At 37.5% G+C, this 21,469-nt stretch overlaps 1 protein-coding gene across 2 annotated transcripts in view; it reads left to right on the top strand.

Annotated features, from left to right (window-relative positions):
- MOB1B (MOB kinase activator 1B) overlaps nt 1-21,469 on the top strand; it is a 68,025-nt gene that overhangs the window by 20,240 nt on the left and 26,316 nt on the right. For both annotated transcript variants that reach the window (XM_049886073.1, XM_049886074.1), the window contains one exon: nt 19,796-19,962. In XM_049886073.1, coding sequence (XP_049742030.1) covers nt 19,796-19,962 — 167 coding nt within the window. The remainder of the gene's footprint in view (nt 1-19,795; nt 19,963-21,469) is intronic.

Below are 21,469 nucleotides of genomic sequence, written 5' to 3'. Positions count from 1 at the left end.
TTCTTTGTATAGGTCTTTTATGTCTCTGGTTAGATTTATTCCTAAGTATTTTATCTTCTTAGGGGCTATTGTAAATGGTATTGATCTGGTGATTTCCTCTTCATCATTCTTTTTGTTGGTGTAGAGGAATCCAACTGATTTATGTATGTTTATGTGGAAACAAATTTTAATGAGATTAATTTTGATTATAAGAAACCCTGATGGTACAATGGTTAATTGCTTGGCTGCTAACCAAAAAGCCTATAGTTTGAACCTACTAGTTGCTCTGCTGGAGAAAAGACCTAGCAATCTGCTCCCATGAAGAGTGTTGTTGTTTTTAGGTGCTATCAAGTTGGTTCTCACTCTAGAGACGCTGCGTACAACAGAATGAAACACTGCCTAGTCCCATGCCATCCTCACAATTGTTCTTGTGTTTCAGCTCATTGTTGTAGTCACTGTCAGTCATCTTGTTGAGGGTCTTCTTCTTTTTTGCTGACCCTCGACCTTACCAAGCACGATGTCCCTCTCCAAGGACTGGTCCCTTCTGATAATATGTCGTAAGTATGTTAGATGAAGTCTTGCCATCCTTGCTTCCAAGGAGCACTCTGGTTGTGTTTCTTCCAAGACAGACTTGTTCATTCTTCTGGCAGTCCATGGTATATTCAGTGTTCTTTGCCAAGACCATAATTCAAATGCATCAGTTCTCCTTCACTCTTTCTTATTCATTGGCCAGCTTTCACATGCATATGAGGTGATTGAAAATACCTTGGCTTGGGTCAGGCACGCCTAAGTCCCCAGAGTGACATCTTTGCTTTTTAACACTTGAATGAGATCTTTAGCTTGATTTGATTTGATTTCTTGACCTCTGCTTCCATGGGCAGTGTTTGAATTCTTGACTGCTGCTTCTTTGGGCATTGATTGTAGACCCAAGTAAAATGAAATCGCTGACAACTTCAGTCTTTTCTCCGTTTATCATGATGTTGCTTATTGGTCTGGCTGTAGAAGATTTTTGTTTTCTTTATGTTGAGGTATAACCCATACTGAAGGCTGTAATCTTTGATCTTCATCAGTGTTTCAAGTCCTCTTGGCTTTCAGTAAGCAAAGTTGTGTCATCTGGATATCGCAGGTTGTCAGTGAGTGTTCTCCAGTCCTGATGCTGCATTCATCTTCATATAGTCCAGCTTCTTGGATTATTTGCTCAACATAAAGATTGAGTAAGTATGGTGAAAGGATACAACCCTGCCACACACCTTTCCTGATTTCCTTCACCAGATTACAGTGAAGATTACAGCCTAGGAAACCCTACGGGGCCGTCCTACTCTGTCCTGTAGAGTCACTCTGAGTCAGAATTGACTTGATGGCAAACAACAACAAAAAATCTTGATTATACCAAGAATTCCAAGTGTCTTATAATTATTGTTGTATTGTGTGACATTGGATGATTTTCTACTCTTTTGTATTTATTAAAAATGCATAGTATGTACATATAACTCAGCTTATGTCTGTGGACTAGCTTCTAGCTCCCAGGGATAAACAGATGGTACAGCTGTATTTAATTGGTATCAGTTCTTGAGCAGTTAGTATGTACCAGGTGCTTTATATTTCCATACACATTGTTTAATTTTTGGAGCCATCCTGTATGGTAGGTAAATGCTTTTGAAATAATTTCTGTAATAGAATGTCTAAGAATTATAGCAGTTGCAGCCGCCAGCTCGTAAGCATTAGGATGAGAAATCTCTGTATCAACGGTTTTGGTATTCTTATCTGTGATGTGCTGTAAATGTGCTGATATATATGTAGTGTACACTATTCTTAAGTTTTAAAGATAGAGTAGTTCATTAGCATTTCTATAAATAAACCGTTATGTTGCTTTGTTTAGATAAGTATTCAAACTTAAAAAAAATTAAGGTTTCAAACCTTTTTTTAAGTTTAGTTTTTATGTTTTGTCATTGTTGTTTGAACATAGTTTAATTTAGAGTCAAGTAATTCTATAAGGCTTCGATGAAAAACAACCTCTCTTCCTACCTTCTAGATACAGTTACTTTGAACTGTATACCCAATTGTTTTGATATTTAATTTCATATCTCTCATGTATTTAGATAACTCTGACATATCTCTAACTGCAACAGTGGGCTTAAAAATATCAACCATTGTGAGGATGGCACAGGACCAGCAACGTTTCGTTCTGTTATACATAACAAGGTCCCCATGAGTCAGAGACGATTCAATAGCAGCCAACAACAACACATTTATATTACCATTTCTTGATTTTTTTTTGTTTTGTTTCTAGGCATTAATATTATTGAATTCTTATTACCAAAGAAATAGGCTCAAGGAGTTGATTCCTTTAAGTTTTTTAATTTTTATTTTATTGGGATGTGATTTACAACCAGTGAAAAACTCAGATCTTAAGCATGTAATAGATGATTTTTTTTTTTTTTTTTAATTTTTGGTGAAAATGTACACAATAAAACACACCAGCTCAACAGTGGTTATATTCAGTGACATTGGTTACGTTCTTCAAGTTGTGCCACCTTTCTCGATACTCGTTTCCAAATTATTTCACCATCGTTAACACAAGCTCACTGCACCCCGGAGCTTCTCATCTTACCTTTCTAGTTGTTGTTAATTTGTTCTTATAGATAGGTCATTCTTTAACAGAGTATAGTGCTCAAGGCAGACATTCTTTTCTAGTTAAGCTAAACTATTTTTTGGTTTAAAGATGACTGATAGTTTCAGTTTTAGGTTTAAAGATTTCCTCAGAGCAAGTTTTTTTTTTTTTTTTGTGGGGTGGGGGCCATCTAGCTTGAATAGTTGGATTAGTTTTGACAAATATATACACTTCTGCAATCCACACCCCTTTCAAGACCTAGAACATTTCCATCACTTCAGAAGGTTCTTTTTAAAGTAAAACCAAAGGGCATTCCTTTTGGATCTTTGAGTTTATGCTAAAAGCACACACTTCTCTGCCTCATTTCACGTAGATCTGGAGATTCCATTAGCTAAGTGAGTAGCTAAGCATTTATGGAATAAAAACAAGCAGCCTGCCACCTCCTGCTCTTTGCACATGCTGCTAGTTTTCCCCCACTGGGCAATACAGCTGTTTTAACTATGGTGATCCTTCAGGTGAGCGAAGCACTGAGATGACACCTGTACCTCACCTCTTGGGTCATTAAAGAGATTGGTTCGTGTTAATTCTTATAATTAATCTTGTCAAATACACTGTTCCCCATTAGTCCTGCAATGATGTACAAACATGTAATATAACTAGTGAGTAGAAGAGCTTTATAAAAAACTTTCTCAGAAATGGTTCTAAGAGCATTAACCTTTTTTTTTTTTATAACATTAATAGCAATTATTTATTGTTATTAAATTGCTTCTGGAAAAAAATACCCAAATGAATAAGATATATGGGACCTGCCCCTAAGTTGTTTGTGGTAATAGGGGAGACAGACAAGTTAGCACCAGATTCTAGTAGTTTGGTAAATACAGTAATAAAAGACTGTAGGGAGCAGTGCATGGAGGAAAGGATTGGTTAACTCTTTAAGGGCAGTTGCTCTGAGAAGGCACCTAAACAGGTTTATGTGTGAATAATTGAGAAAATCAGTTAAGCCAAGCTCTAAGTTCTTCTTTTCCCTCTGCCGGTACCTTTAGTGAGCCTTCAAGCGGGTGGCCACTAATCCAGATTTTGGGGGCATGATACTCATGTATCATTTTGGATAAATGAATAAAAAAATGAATACAAATAAGTCAGGAAAGTGGATATTTAGAATTAGAAAAAAAATCATAGCATATTACAAATTAAATAAAGTCAAAAAACTTAATGAATGAACATCACAAAATATAGAAAAATAGCATCTTTATTAGTTAACTGCCTGATGTTTCTAATGCTTTTTTACTTCACTTTTTTTTTTGACTGTGTACTTTTTGACCGTTTCTTCATATATCAACAATTTAGTAAAGTAGGATTGCTATTTTCTCCAGGGAGAATAGAAAATTTACTTTTTCCCCTAGCATGGCTGATCAAAATGTGTTTTTTATTGATAGTTTAGAAAATTTTCAGATTCACAACTCATTAATAATGTCATGTACTATTTTAAGATTGTTATCAATTTTGGAGAAACCACAACTAAATTCCGTATGTGAGGTACAGTGTTCCCGCATCCTTCTGTGCCTATTTCCCGTGGAGCTTATTATAGCTAGAGGACTCTAGTCCTGCACCTTAGTGTTAATGACTTGGTATTCCCGAGCTTGAATGACTAACAATAATCCAATTACATGTGTTCCTTGCAAACTACATATATCCTAAAAAAAAAAAAAAATCCTTACTGTTGAGTCAGTTCCAACTCATAGCGACCTTATAGGACAAACTTATAGGTAAAACTGCCCCATACGGTTTCCAAGGAACAGCTGGTGGATTTGAACTGCCAGCCTTTTGGTTAGCAGCTAAACTGTTAACCACTGTGCCATCAGGGCTCCACATATATCCTCTAAACCTAAACTAAATATATGTCCAACTGGACTTCCCCTTTGCCATATCCCCAGAATTCCGTATTATCCAAGGAGGAATTACGGTGGAAGGGGAGTTAGCAACAGCAGTCTTAACCAATTGCAGTTATCTTACTTTTGCAATTTTTATGAAAACGTAATGACCATGGGAAATACATTGCTAAGATCCTTTCCTGGGCCTTGGGATGGGCCCTGCAATTGAGGGCACCTGAAGTTTAAGCTTTATTAGTGTCATGGTAAATGCAGTTCTGCAATCTTGTGTTGTAATTTTGTATGTGGACTCTGTATGTTCGGCTGCATTAGTTTAAAACATAATGTTTATCCTACTATGTGTATGTATTAAAAAGCACTTTAATGACGAAGGTGCATCTGACCTAAGCCATGGCCTTTTCAGTTACCTTATGTGGATGCAAAAATTGGATCCTGAAAAAGGAAGACAGAAGAATTGATGCATTTGAACTGTGGTGTTGGCAAAGAATATTAGACTATACCATGGACTCCTAAAAGAACAAACAAATCAGTAGTAGAAGAAATATAGCCAGAAAGTTCCTTAGAAACAAGGATGGTGAGACTTGGGCTTACTTACTTTGGACGTGTCATCAAGAAAGACCAGTTTCTAGAAAGACATTATGTTTGGTAAAGGGTCAACGAAAATGAAGGAAACCTTCAGTCAGATGGATTGACATAGTAGCCATAGCAATGGACACAACATATCTACTATCTTGAAGACAGTTCAAGGTCAGACAGTGTTTTGTTCTATTATGCATAAGGTTACCATGAGCTTATGAAAACAGTAACATGTATATGTACTATATACTGTGTTAGTTGAATCTGTCATGATTAGGCCTATTTGTATAAGCTGAAAATAGAAATTATTTAGCAAATGTTGTTAAAACATCCAGTTTTGGGCCTGGAAGCCTCTATGAGTTTAGCTCAACAGACATTTATTGAGTGTTTGTTCTGACCTAGGCCTTGTGCTAGGTTCGGGAGATGCAGTGTTTTTTTTCTAGTCAGGCTGGCTTCTTTATTACAAAAATTTGATTTCAAAGCATTTAGACCACAAAACTACAGATTGTGTAGAACACCTATTGTGTTATTAGTCCATATTTGCAGGCAAATGTTGGGCTATAGGAATTGAGGGCAAATCTGTTTTCTAGTGTTAATTCGAGATCTGTATCTGATGTAAAGATTGTTCTGTTATTGCCAAGCCTGCTGACTTGAACTTTTATCGCACCCTCCTAATGGGCTGTGGTTTTGGATTAAATACCAAGAGAAATTCTGTTCCTCTACTTTGAAAAAAAAAAAAAGTAAGCAATCGGTGTCCTTATATTATAAGGAAGTGCATATTCATTTGTAAAGTGTGGTTAAATTACTTTAAATGCTAGGAGGAAACTACAACTTGCTTAGTTATTAAAAACATAAAAGCTACCTTTACTTATGGGAGGAGTAAACTTACTTAAATTGTTGAGATGTCTTGCTTTGGTTGGCCCCTTTTTAGCCGAGGTTTAAGTAGGGCAGGACTGTAAAGGGTCTAAGAATTGAAAATGAAATTTTGGTGTTGGAGTTAAAAAATATTCCCAGTCTACTTGTTGCTTCCCTTGTTCCAGTTAAAATCTTTATGTTTGTTGTACTGAATAAAGATGATAGATCTCTCTTTCTTTCTTTTTAAAGATTAGAACTAGCTGCTTACAATAAGAAGATTTTCCCCCCTTCAATATCCTCATTATTTAAGTTAGTAAACATTTATTAGGCATCTCTTTTGTTCCAGTTTCTGTGTTAGGTGTTAGGGGTTCAAGAATGACTTAGACATGATTCATATCCTTGAGTAACTCACAATCTTGTGAGAGGAAAAAAAATGTAAACAAATAAGCATGAGGAGGTGATGTTTTAAGCTGACCCTTTATGGATGCCCACTTTGTTAGCAGAAATGTGGCAGGGGGATAAGTGAGGATGGGTATTTTGTTTGTATATATACATATACATAGTCATCATTCACTGAACATTTTTAAGCTGTTGCTTCCTATATTGAGCATTTGTGGTGACAGCTACCTCAAAACTAAGGTGCCTTAAATGCATTTGCTCATTTAATTTTCACAATAGGCCTGCAAAATTAGTGACATCATCCTCAATTTTTTAGATGTTAAGTTTAGGAGCTTGTATAATTTGCCCGAGATTTGACAGCTAGTAAGTTACAAAGACAGGATTTGAACCTAGCTTTTCCTAACTCCAAATCCTTTTCCCTTTACTATATGCCGAACACCATGTTAGGTGGTGGTTAACAGAAGTGAAGACGACACAGTTTCTCACCTTAAAGAGCTATTTAACAGAGAACAGGCATACATATACACAATAAGGTGATACAGGTGTTTTAAGCTACAATGAGACAAAAGAGGGAATGGACAGTTTTCTGTGGAAGGTTAGGAAAACTTTCCTAAAAGAAGAGGAGATGTTTAACCCCCTAGATATTCCTCACTTGAAATACTGGGATACGTGACATTCCTGGAAACTCAGTTGCTGGGTTGCTGCTCATTCTGAGCTCTGCATTTGCAAGTTTTGATCTGCCGCCTTTAATGGCCCAAAACATCGTACAGGATACTGAAAATGGAGCTGCTGCTGTTGTGTGGATATCACCCAGATTTGACTATGGGCCCTTCCTGAAATCTCCTGTGGTTTCAGTACCTCTTTACTGACTGGAAATAATGGATTTAGTGCTGGACAAAGGATGCTATGAGAACCTCAGAGTATGATTGGAGTTGAGTGATTAAACTTTAGTGTCTTCATCTGTAGCTGATATAATGCCTCCGATAACTTCAGAGATGCAGAAACCAATTGGCCTTTGCTTGTGAAGTGCTTTGTTATTTTCTAAGGATGAGACTATAAAATTTTATGAGGTATTTACTAAATTAGCCAACCTTCCACATACCCATTCTTGATGAAGTCACTGAGTTACTGAAGTGTTGTGAACATTTCTAAATTGAGAAGCAACCCAGTTAGCAGTTTAATATACTAGTGCAGTGTTTTTGTAATATATGTTAAAAGAGCAGGATGTTCAAATGTGGGAAAAATTTTCTTTGACTAAAGATGATTGAATAATTTTAAGTCAGACAGTTTTGTTCTACTAGGCTGGGAATGACAAACTGAAGAGGAATGGCAATGCATTCATTGTCAAAAAGAACATTTCAAGATCTATCCTGAAGTACAGCACTGTCAGTGATAGGATAATATCCCTACGCCTACAAGGAACACCAGTTAATACTACTGTTACTCAAATTTATACACCAACCACTAATGCCAAAAAAAAAAAAAAAAAGATGGGGAAATTGAAGGTTCTTACCAACTTCAGCTGGGTACCAACTTCAGCAGTCTGAAATTGATCAAACACGCAATCAAGATGCATTGATAATTACTGGTGATTGGAACGCGAAAGTTGGAAACAAAGAAGAAGGATCAGTAGTTGGAAAATAAGGCCTTGGAGACAGAAATGATGCCAGAGATCACATGATAGAATTTTGCAAAACCAACTACTTCTTCGTTACAAATACCTTTTTTCAACAACTTAAATGACAGCTATACACATGGACCTCACTGAATGGAAAACACAGGAATCAAATCAAATCAGTCTGTGGAAAGAGAGGTAGAAAAGCTCAATATCATTAGTCAGAACAAGGTCAACGGCCTACTGTGGAACTGACCATCACTTGGTCAGATGCAAGTTCAAGTTGAAGCTGAAGAAAATTAAAGTAGGTCCATAAGAGCCAAGATACAACCTTGAGTATATCACACCTAAATTTAGAGATCATCTCAAGAATAGATTTGACACATTGAGTACTAATGACCGAAGACCAGATGGGTTGTGGGAAGAATCAAGGACATCGTACATGGAGAAAGCAAAAGGTCATTTAAAGACAGGGAAGGAAGAAAAGAACAAAATGGATGTCAGAAGAGACTCTGAAATTTGCTCTTCAGTGTAGAATAGCTAGGGCAAATGGAAGAAATGATTAAGTAAAAGAACTGAACAGAAGATTTTAAAGGGCAGCTTGAGAAGACAGAGTAAAATATTATAATAAAATATGTGGAAACCTGGGGTTAGAAAACCAAAAGGGAAGAACATGCTTGGCATTTCTCAAGCTGAAAGAGATGGAGAAAAAATTCAAGCCTCCAGTTGCAATAGTTAAGGATTCTGTTGGAAAAGTATTGAATGATGTAGGAAACATCAAAAGAAGATGAAAGGAATACACAAAGTCACTGTACCAGAAGAATTGGTCGACATTCAGCCACAGGAGGTAGCATATGATCAAGAGCCAATGGTATTGAAGGAAGAAGTCCTAGCTGCACTGAAGGCATTGGCGAAAAACAAGGCTTCAGGAATTGACAGAATACCAATTGAGATGTTTCAACAAGCAGATGCAATGCTGGAGGTGTTCACTCTTCTATGCCAAGAAACTTGGAAGACAGCTACCTGGCCAGCCGACTGGAAGGGATCCACATTCGTGCCCATTCCAAAGAAAGGCGATCCAACAGAATGCAGAAATTATGGAAAAATACCATTAATATCACATGCAAGTAGATTTTTTCTGGAGATCATTCAAAAGCAGTTACAGCAGTACATCAACAGGGAACTGCCAGAAATTCAAGCTGGATTCAGAAGAGGATGTGGAACTAGGGATGTCATTGCTGATGTCAGATGAATCTTGGCTGAAAGCAGAGAATATCAGAAAGATATTTACCTGTGTTTTATTGACTATGTAAAGGCATATGACTGTGTGGATCATAACAAATTATGGATAAGATTTCAAAGAATGGGAATTCCAGAATACTTAATTGTGCTCATGCAGAACCTTTACATAGACCAAGAGGCAGTCATTCAAACAGAGCAAGAGGATACTGCATGGTTTAAAATAAGGACAGATGTGCATCAGGGTTGCATCCTTTCACCATACTTATTCAATCTGTATGCTGAGCAAATAATCTAAGAAGCTGAACTATATGAAGAAGAATGTGGCATCATAATTGATAGAAAACTCATCGACAACCTGCGATACACAAATGACATAACCTTGCTTGATTAAAGTGAAGAGGACTTGAAGCACTTACTGATAAAGATCAAAGACTATAGCCTTCAGTATGGATTACATCTCAACATAAAGAAAACAAAAACTGGCCCAATAAGCAACATCATAATAAATGGAGAAAAGCTTGATGTCAAGAATTTCATTTTACTTGGATCCACAATCAATGCCATGGAAGCAGCAGTCAGGAAATTAAACATTGTTGCATTGGGCAAATCTGCAAAAGACCTCTTTGAAGTGTTCAAAAGCGAAGATGTCACTTTGAGGACTAAGGTGAGCCTGAACCAAGGCATGGTATTTCCAGTCACTTCATGTGCCTGTGAAAGCTGGACAATAAGGAAGACTAAAGGAAGAATTGATACCTCTGAATTATGGTGTTGGCAAAGAATATTGAATATACCACGGACTGCCAAAAGAACGAACAAATCTGTCTTGGAAGAAATACAGCAAGAGTGCTTCTTGGAAGCAAGGATGGTGATACTTCATCTCATGTACTTTGGACATGTTATCGGGAGGGACCATTCCCTGGAAAAGGACACCATGATTGGTAATGTAGTGGGTCAGTTAAAAAGAGGAAGACCGTCCATGAGATAAATTTACACAGTGGCTGCAACAATGGGCTGAAACATAACAATGATTGTGAAGATGGCGCAGGACTGGGCAGGGTTTCGTTCTCTTGTACTTATGGTTATTGTGAGTTGGAACCAACCGGATGGCATCTCACTACAACAGCTAATAAGATGTTTGGGAAACCGTAGTCTTAAACTAAACCATAAAAATTAAGCCATAAATAGTTTTCTTTACTATAGAACTTCTCATAGTTTATGAAATGCTTGTTGCTTTAATAATATTCTAGTGCATCTTTTAGGAGTCCCTGGATGGTGCAAACAGTTAAGTGCTTGACTACTAGCCGAAAGGTTAGCTGTTCGAACTCATCCAGAGATGCCTTGAAGGACAGGCCTGGTGATGCTTCCGAAAGGTCACAGCCTTGAAAACGCTACGGAACAGTTGTACTTTGCATACATGGGGCTGCCATGAGTTGGAATCAACTCAGAGGCAACTAACAACAACAATGCGTCTTTTGGCACAAAATTTCGCTACCTACTGCGGGTGTGTGGCTGATTAATTATCTTCAGCTTGTTCTTTCTTTGGAGCCTCAGACTTATATATCCAACTGTCTATATAACGTATCCTTTTGGATATCTAATAGGCATCTCAAGTTAATACATCCAAAACAGTGCACTATTGATCTTCTCTCCAAACCCATCTTGATAAATGGCATACGTTTTTACCTAACTGAGGCTAAAAATATAGGAGTCATCCTTCATTCCTCTCTTCTTCATCGTCCTACATAAATCACGAAATCCAGTAGTGTGTCCTGTTGGTTCAACTTAGAAATATCTGTAATCTGTCCTTTTTTCTTCCATCTCCATTAGTCCAAGCCATCATCTTGTCTTTTTTGCCGTAGCTTCCTAACTGGTTTCCCTGCTTCTACTTTTGTCTTCCTCGCCGTCTGTTTTCTTCACGGCAACTAGAATGGTCTTTTTCTTTCTTTCTTTTTTTTAAATGATACTGAGTTTTTGGTGAAAGCTTACATAGCAAGTTAGGTTCCCATTTGACAATATCTGCATGGATTGTTCAGTAACATTTGTTACATTTATCACAATGTGTCATCATTCTCTTTAATTGTGTTCTATTTGTTCCATTTCCAGTACGCTAGCTTTCCTGCCCCTTATCTTCTCTTCTTTGCTTTTGGGAAATTCTTGACATTTTGATCTCATAATCCGTAGCTGTTGAGTCTGATTCGTAGCGACCCTATAGGACAGAGTAGAACTGCCCCATAGGGTTTCCAGGTGTAATCTTTATGGAAGCAGACTGCCACATCTTTTTCCCACAGAGTGGTTCGTGCGTTTGAACTGTCGACCTTTAGGTTAGTAGGTGAGCACTTAACCACTGTGCCACCAGGGCTCCTTTTTGGTTTATTACAGGTGGTTTTAAAGTAGAACATCAATCTTACAGGTAATATCCTTTATTTTCTGTGCCACTCTGCTATTTCACTAAACTGTGATCTCAGGGGATATAGGCTTGTCTCAGGGCGATAGTCTCATGGAGTCTCTAGTGTCCTAGTTTGTCTGGCTTTTTTTTTTTTTTTTAAAGAATTTGAGTTCTACTCCACATTTTTCTCCCTTTCTATGCGGGACCATCTATTGTGACCCTGGTCAGAATGGCCAGTGGTGATAGCCGAGTACCGTCTAGTTCTTCTGGTTTCAAAGTAGATGAGATTGTGTCTCGTGTAGGCTTAATTCTTCTTTGAGCTATTGACTACCTTCTTACTGTTTTGTTCCTGGCGAGTAGAGACCCATAGTTATCTCTTAGATGGCCGCTCTCAAGCTTTGAAGACCTCAGACTACTTGCTTCATTAGGATGCACATCATGTCCATGTCTATAAACTTGTTTTTCTTGTTCTTATTTTTATTAAAAGTGGTAGATCTGGAAAATTAAATCAGTATAAGAGGGAATAAAATATTTGCAATTCGTATTTTGCATAAGAATGATTATTGATAGTTGGGTTGAAGAATACCCATTTCCATTGTTGATTCTGACTCATAATATACCTATAGGACACATTGGAACTGTCCCATAGAGTTGCCAAGGCAACTCTTTATAGGAGAAGACTTCCACATCTTTCTCCCCCAGAGCAGCTAATGGTTTGGAAACATTGACCTTTCTGTTAGCAGCCGAGTGCTTTAACCACTGCACCAGCAAGCCTCCTTGGGTTGGACAATAAAGGGATAAAAATTAAGAGTAATGATAGATACCAATGTTGAGGCGGTGGGAAATGGTTTGTGGGATTTCACCTAGGTGTCACTGTGGGACCTTATCTATTCTTTAGGGTCTCAGAGAGGAAATAAATGAAGCTGTTGACATTTACAAAACGTAGATTAAATTGGAAGACTAATATAAAGGATGTGTGTCCAGAGCCTTCCCTTGAGACTCAATTATTTACTAGTCAAACCATTCTATCTTGCACTAAAAATTGATTTGCCGTATTATATGAATGTAAGAGGACTGGGGAAGACAAACCTGAATCCTGAATGTTTATTAGGAAAGAGAAGGGCTGAGAGTAATGCTGTTAATTATCAGTACAACACATCCTGATGTTCATATTCTAATCAGAAAGCTCTGAACTCTCGCATTATCATGATGCTTTGTCGGGAGCTATACAAGATAAGTTAGCAATCTAATCCATGTTCTCTAAGACCTAAAATAAGTGTGTAGCTACTCTCGTACATTGTTAGCAGAATTGTAAAAGGGTTCAGCTTATTTGGAGAAAAAAAAATAGGCAATTTATAAAATGTAAAAATGCACATGCCCTTTAGTACAACAATTCTACTTTAGGAATGTATCCTTCATATATGCTTAAAAAAAAAGGCATATGTGTAAGGAAATTTACTGCAAAAGATTGGAAACAACCTAAATGCTTGTCGATAAGAGACTGATTTAAATATATTATTCTATATTCATACAAGGAAACATCATGTAATTTTTAAAAAGAAGAAGTAGATCTACTTGTATACAATAGTCTGCTGGATATATCAAGTGAAAAAAAATTATGTAGTATACTATACTATGTCACCATTGTGTAACATGGACAAAAACAGGCACAAGCATTCTTATGCTTGTATAGACATAGACTCTGCACAAGATAAAGATATCAGTAACAGTGATTTCTTCTGAGGAAGGGAGAGGGGGAAGGGCAGCATACTTTCTGTTTTGATTGTTTTTGAACATTGACATAATATATTTTTAATATGCCATGTGAGATACATGCATTTGGCCATACATTGTTACTATGCAAACTTGTACTAAATGATGAGAACTTGTGTGTACACGTTTTATGTTTGTGATTTTTTACGCAAGGATTGACATAAGTCAGTTGGTCTTTTGACCTAGGAATGAGGAACAGTATTGTTAACTTTACCGCCCCTTCCAGGGTAGGATGGATACTGGTAGGAGGAATTTCAGGCAGCAGCTGAAGAAAAAGCTGAATATAGCTTTTCAAGAGTATAGAGTTCTTAGGTGTTCAGCCTGAACGAGTCAGAGGGGGCAGATGCAAAGGATGGAGGATTTGAAAGTATGAATGGAAATGGAAATGGTGAACAGAGAGAGGTGACAGTGTTCAGGGAACAAAAAATGTTTTACAAATATTACCTTGTCTCCGAATACTACCCATTTGTAGCAAGTTATTTCTCAGGCTTTCAAAAGCAAAGTAGTTGAAGCCCAATGATAATTTTTGGTGTTCCTAAGCAACAGAAGAAGAAAATAGCAAAATGAGGAATAGAGCCTTATTTTCTTGATTTCCAGCTTAGCCCTGAGATTATTCTGAGATCATCTGAACCTTGAGGTGGGAATAGCACAAAATAAAACAAATTTTTAAAAATTCTGTTTTCAAGTTGATATGTAAAAGCATTTGTTTTGAAAGTACAGTTCTGTTTCTCCTTGTCCAGTCTCAGGAATAAATCCAGCTTTGGGCCCTGCGCTGTGAGACATTCTGGTTCAGAAAATGGAGGGATAATGAAAATATTAACATTTGCACAACAAATGTTTTAAAAGCTTTTCCACATGTGTTATTTCTTCATCTTGCAACTGTTTTATGGTTTTTATTAGACTCTCATTGTTAAAGGAAAAATAGGCTCTGGAAAGTTAGGTAACTTGCCTGAGATAACACAGCTGATCATTGTCAAAGCTGGGCTTCACAAAATCTGTTTTTTTTCTCCCCCTAAAGTGTAAGCGTTTATGAGGTCGATTGACTTACCTTGGCTGAAGACCAACTGTGGCAGAGGCGTTGAGCAAGGAAACATTTAGGAGGCCTAAAAGTTTGGGGCAGAGTGATTTGATTAGTAGGTGATTGGGGATTATGTAGCAGGTGAGGCCCTGACCCTCCTGAGTACCAAACCAAAACCAAACCCAGTGCCGTCGAGTTGGTTCCGACTCATAGCGGCCCTATAGGACAGAGTAGAACTGCCCCATAGAGTTTCCAAGGAGCGCCTGGCGGATTCGAACTGCCGACCCTTTGGTTGGCAGCCGTAGCACTTAACCACTACGCCATCAGGGTTTCCCTCCTGAGTACAGCCACCAAAAAACCAAACTAGTTGCTGTCGGGTTGATTTCAACTCATGGTGACCCCATGTGTGTCAGAGTGGAATTGTGCTCCATAGAGTTTTCAATAGCTAAGTTTTCAGAGACACCTTTCTTCTGAGACGCCTCTGGTTGGACTTGAACCTCCAACCTTTCTGTTAGTACTGAGCACATTAACCATTTGTAGTACCCAGCTGCTGTCTTTGTAGTTCTCATATACTTTGTCGGCTCCGTTCAGAGCTGCTTGTCATATCCTCAGTTGCTGTATTAATCTGAGCAGTAGACTAATTAAAGAGGCAGATTTTAATTTACATACTGCCTGAGGATAAGCACCACATTAGTCACAGGAGAGCTATTTTTGTAATTACTATATAAATTTTAATAAAAATAATTTTGTGAAAAAAATGTTGGTCAAGTGTACTCTTTCACACTAAATTTTGATAACAAAGGGTAGGAAGAAGCAGAAAAATAAGTCTCAAGTTCATTAGGTATAATGATCTTTGTAAGTGTTTAGGTATTAGGGATCCTAAGAGAATTAGGGAGCCCTGGTGGCACAGTAGTTAAAGTGCTCTACTGCTAACTAAAAGGTTGGTGGTTTGAAACCGCCAGGCTCCACAGGAGAAAGATGTGCCAATCTGCTTCCATAGAGATTTACAGCCTTGGAAACCCTATTGGGTAGCTGTGAGTGGGGATTGACTCAATGTCAGTGGGTTTTAAGAGAATTTGGTGTTTAATGTATTATCCAATTAAACTGAAGAAAGTTTCCCCATGCTAATGTGGGTTCAGAGCCTACTCTGTGTCTAGTATTTGAATTTTGGATTTACTGAGTGTTCTGGAAAGACATCGGTTTTAAGCAGAGGAGTACCATCGCCTGGTTTGTGTTTTTAAAAAGATCCTTTTGGCTGTTGTGTAGAGATATCTTGTGGGGTAGGGGTGGGAGGTAGAGTTGAGGAGCATCAATTCATTCTAACTAAACACCTGAGAAGAGACATATAATTAAAGGAGAATGACAGTTTATTAGAGTGAAAATGGCCATCATTTGAATTGGATATTTGGGTCTACTGGTAGATACTTGGAGCCGTGATGTGATGACACAGTGGTTAAGAACTTGGCTGCTAACTAAAATGTAGGTATTCGAATTCACCAGCTGCTCCTTGGAAATCCTATGGAGCAGTTCTACCCTGTCCTTTTAGATCACTGTGAGTTGGAATTGACCTCAGTAGGTTTTGGGTTGGTAGATACTTAAAGAGCTCTGGTGGCACAGTGGTTGAGTGCTGGGCAGTTCGAACCCACCAGCTGCTCTGCAGGAGAAAAATGTGGCAGTTGGCTTCTGGAAAGATTTACAGCCTTGGAAACCACTGAGGCAGTTCTGCTCTGTCCTATAGGGTCGCTATGAGCCATTGAATCGACTTGACAGCAACGAGTTTTTTTCTGACAGGTAGATTACTTAGTTTATCTCAGGATCCTTAATACTTTTTTTTTTTTCTTAATTGTAGTAAATTATATGTAATAAAAAAATTATTTTAGGTGAAAGTTTACAGTGCAAATTAGTTTCTCATTCAAAAATTTATAAACAAATTGTTTTGTGCAATCCCCGCAATATGTCAGCACTTTCCCCCTTTTCCTTTCAACCCTGGGTTCCCTGTGTTTATTCACCCAGGTTTCCTGGCCCTTCCTGCCTTCTCATCTTTGCTTTTGGGCAGGTGTTGCCCATTTGGTCTCCTGTGCTTGATTGAAGTAAGAAAGACATTCCTCACCTGTGTTATCGTTTGTTTTATAATAGGCCTGTCTAATCTTTGGCTGAAAGGTGGGCTTTGGGAGTGGCTTCAGTTCGGAGTTAGCAGGGTGTCCGGGGGCCATAGTCTCAGGTAGCATATTCTTTTTAAATTTATTTAGCATTTATGAAAATACACACAGCAAAACTGCTCCCATTCCAGGGTTTCTAGACATAATGGTTAAAAATTCTTCACATTATGTCAGCATTCTCATTATTTCTGTTCTAGTTGTTCCACTTCCATTTACTTAATCTGCCTGCTCCCCCGACCTTCTCATCTATGCTTTAAAATAGCTAGCGAACCCTGGTGGTCTAGTGGTTAAGCTTTCGGCACTAACCAAAAGGCCGGCAGTTTGAATTCACCGGCTGCTCCTTAGAAACCCAGTGGGGCAGTTCTGCCCTGTTCTGTAAGGTCGCTGTGAGTCAGAATTGATTTGACAGCAGTGGGTTTGGTTTTTTTTTGGTTGACCCTTTGGTGCTGTATAATTTTTTTTTAAAGTAACATAATACTAAAGGGTGACAAGCTTTACTTTTGGGGGCTAAATTGTTACTTAGTTTAAAGGTCCCTTCAGGATATAGTTTCAGTTCAGGGTTTGAAGAGCAACTCAGGGCCATAGTCTTGGTGACTCCTCCAGACTGAATACTGTATTTTTATACAAATAATGCACACCTTCTATGTTTGCTTACCAACTGTGCCCACCCCTGTGAGTATTACTTCAGTGCCACTTTCCCAATTTTGTTTTTAACATGTTACTGTTAAAAAAAAAAAATTAGTATTCATGCTTATGAAAATACCTCACGTGAGGAGAGCACAGTTGGTAAACAAACATAGAAGGTGCGTGTTATCTGTGTAAAAATATGGTAGGTTCAGTAAGTATGGATTCTTTAAAAATTTGAAGTTCTTTTCTACATTTTTCTCCCTTTTTATCAGGATTTTTCTATTAAGTTCTAGATCAGAACATTCAGTAGCGGTAGCTGGGCGCCATCTAGTTCTTCTGGTCTCAAGGTGGAGGAGACAGTGGTTCATGTGAACAATTAGTCCTTAGTCCAGTTCCTTCTCTTATTCTTTGGTTTCCTTCTTTCTCTTTTGTTCCAGACGACAAAGATCAATAATTGTATCTTAGATGCCACACATAAGCTTTTAAGACCCCAGCCACTACTCACCATACTGGGAGGTAGAAATAAACTTTAAGAACTATATTATGCCAGTTGTTCCACGAAACTATGGCCTTAAGCCCCCAAACCAAGAATATTAATCCCATGACGTATTTGGAGTATCAGCATCTGTAGCCCTTCCGTTTTTTTTTGTTGCAAAACATTTTAACCATGTTTAAGTATACAATTCAGTGGCATTGATTACATTCACAATGTTGTGCATTCATCGCCACTGTCTACATCCAGAACTTTTTCATCATCCCAGACAAAAACTCTATACCCATTAACGTCACATTCCTGTCTCCCCACAACCACCAGTTACTGTCAAGTTGATAACGACACATGGTAACCCCATGTGTCGCAGAGTAGAACTGTGCTTCTTAGAGTTTTCATGGCTATGACCTTTCGGAAGCAAACTGCAAGGCCTTTCTTCTGAGGCACCTTTGGATGGGTTCAAACTGCTAGCCTTTTGATTAGTAGCCTAGCATTTAACTTTTTTTGCCACCCAGAAACACTTCCTCTCCCTTTAGCCCCTGGTATTTGTCCTTTTGTGTCCGGCTTATTTAGCATAATGTTGTCAAGGTTCATTCATGTGGTAACATGTATCATAACTTATTTCTTATGGCTGAATGAATAACATTCCATTGTATGTATATACCACATTTTATTTATTCTTTAATCTTTTGATAGACATTTGGGTTATTTCTACCTTTTGGCTATTGTGAATAAGGCTGCAGTGATCATTGGTATACAAATATTTGTTTGATTCCCTGTTTTCAGTTATTTGGGTAATATATCCAGAAATGGAATTTCTGGGTCATATGGTAACTCTATGTTCAACGTTTTGAGGAACCACCGAACTGTTTTCCACCGTGGCTACACCAGTATATATTCCCACCAGTAATAAAAAAACATGAGTTTTAATTTCCCCTCATCCTTCCCAACACTTGTTATTTGTTTGCTTTTTTTTTTTTTTTAATAGCCATTCTAGCAGGTACGAAGTGGTATTCCATTGTGGTTTTGCTCCTCAATACTTTTTAAAAGTTCCTCAAGTGATTACGGCCAGGGTTGAGAACCACCTCTTCATCTTGTTAAAGATATCCACTAAGGACAAGAGGGAGGGAACTTGGGGAGTAAGCTTGGGAGAAGGAGCTAGTGAGTGAAAAGCTCTGGGAAGCTTGGAAGGTACAACAACCATGGTTTATCTTCTTGGAAATCCACTTTCATATTCATATATTCAAATGTCTGACAGTTTTTGGTGCAAGAATTTAGTGACATTAAACTCTATAGAGAGTTCCCATTTACCTAGCCTCTTCTAATTCTTTCCCACTTGTTCCTCTTCATATGAAGAGAAGAAAGGGAGTATTAAGGAGTGGCTTTTTTTTTTTTTTTTTTATATAATAATAGAATTTGACAAGAACATGCCAGCACAACAGAAGAATTCATCTCCTAAAAACCCTTAAAACCATTTCTAAGCCTAGTTTCAGTTGATCCATTAAAAGGTGTGTGTAGTTAAAATTTATAAAAAACATTTGGAAATTTCAGCAACCAGCCATAGTAATATCTATCCACTTATCTGTTTAACCAGAATTTGAGATTAAGCTTGCGTCCTATAATTATAGGTGATTCCTGTAATTGGGTAGAAGAACATGTAACTTATTTCTTGCTCTAGGATTTATATTTTTTATTGTATCTTTATTCTATAAGAAAGAAGCAAATTTATTTGTATTAGGATGAAAGACTTAGAAAAGGGTGAAAAGAAAAGAAAATAACTAAAAATCAACATGGAAGTACTCTTGTTTTTGTAAATTACAATCTGTAATCATGAGTCATTAATTTACTGTGAAAAGCTCAATTAGTTGCAAGCTGTAAAAAATTATTCTTCCCCTTGGAAGTTGCAGTAGGGGATGTAGAGAAGGTTTTCAGACGTTTTAGGTACTGAACACCATAGCTAGTACAACCATATTGCTGGAATTTAAATTACCTAATATAGCTGTTTTGTTAATATAGCTTAGCTCTAATGCTGATGGAGATTGGAAGTATATTTGCTGTTTATTTGGGGACATTTACCATCACCTCTGTTTTATCCAGTAAGATAATATAGTAGACTGTGTTGAAGAGCATGCCTTATATATTGAAATGCCTTTTTGTTTTTCTTTTCTATTCATAGTGGTAGTCGCTCCTCTAAAACTTTTAAACCAAAGAAGAACATTCCAGAGGGTTCTCACCAGTATGAACTTTTAAAGCATGCTGAAGCCACACTTGGCAGTGGCAACCTCCGGATGGCTGTTATGCTTCCTGAGGGGGAAGATCTAAACGAGTGGGTTGCGGTGAACAGTAAGTGGCCTTTTCATTTCTCAGTAGACTCTGAATTAGGTCAGGAGCCTCACTGTAGGTGAGTATTGGAGTACCATCTATTTAGGATCTATTTGGCAACCTAATATCACAATATAATGATGTCTTAATCCAATTTTAGCCACTATGTTATTTTATATCTGAATACGGAGTTTTATGAAATTCTTGTAAAAAAAAATATAAGAGCATAGATTTATTATCTTTAGTGGAATAATAACAACTAACATTTATCAAACACTAATTATGTGTCTGTCACCCTGCTATCCTTTTCTGCATGGACTATTTTGTCTTCATAGTCTCATGATGTAGGTACTGTTATTATCTATAATTTTATAGATAGGGAAGCTGAGAGAGAGATTAGTAACTTGCCTAGGTCAAACAACTGTTAAATGGAAATGGCAGAGCCTGGGCTCACATACAGAGCTATAGCATTTCAGAGGCCGCACTTTTAATCCCTATGCTAAATTGCCTCTCTCAGTATTGTACTCAGTTAGTTGTCTAAACTGTGCTTTTTTTTTTTGAAGACCCTTCGGTAGTGATATTATAAAATTAGCAAACTGTGTCTATAAAAAATAGGCATTCTTAACTACTAGGAGAATAACATATAAAAGTAAATATTTTCTTGGGAATTGAGCCAGGAAAAGTTGGGGAATAAAAGTGATACCTTTAATATTCAGGATTTTCTAGCATTAGTGAAACAATAGAATTTTATAATTTGATGGACATTTATATGAATATAGTAAAAATAAAAGGAAATTTAATTAAGATAGGCTTTGATTAAGGGAAAGTGAAACAGCATTTTTCTTGTAGTATTTGCTGCTATCTTATTAATTTGAAATATGCCATGGGGTTTATAAATTGAGCTGTCACCTACTGATGACTTTTAGGAACCAGGAGGATTTTATTGAGATGTCTTAAGACCTTATTGTGACAGCATTTGTAAAAGAGCAATGTTTACTCTAATGTGGATATCTTCTTGGATCTAGAGAGATTTTAGTTACTAAAGAAATGAAGTGAAATTTATTTGCTTTATTGATGAGACCCATCTTACTTATAAGGTAACGGTTCGGTAGCACCTTGAAGACAGTGTTCAGAATAAATTTCCAGTATATGTGAATATCTTTTTATTTTGTTTTTCTTTATGCTGTTCCTGTATATGCCTTTTAGAACCACTTATTTGAGCTTACTAACTAATTTAAAAAATCTAAGGAAGGCAGGGAAACACTGGTGGTGTAGTGGTTAAGAGCTACGGCTGCCAACCAAAGGATCGGCAGTTCGAATCCACCAGGCTCTCCTTGGAAACTCTATGGAGCAGTTCTACTCTGTCCTATAGGGTCGCTATGAGTCGGAATCGACTCGATGGCACTGGGTTTGGTGTTTGGTTTTAAGGAAGGCAGATACAGCTTTTGTATCACATGAACTTCTGACTTTTAAATATAAAAGGAGATTATCATCTTCTGACTGTATTTCGTCTCTCTCAATTGCCAGA

Source organism: Elephas maximus, chromosome 5 (genome assembly GCF_024166365.1).
Source record: "Elephas maximus indicus isolate mEleMax1 chromosome 5, mEleMax1 primary haplotype, whole genome shotgun sequence".
Classification (NCBI taxonomy): domain Eukaryota; kingdom Metazoa; phylum Chordata; class Mammalia; order Proboscidea; family Elephantidae; genus Elephas; species Elephas maximus.
This window is presented reverse-complemented; position numbering and strand designations above follow the sequence as displayed.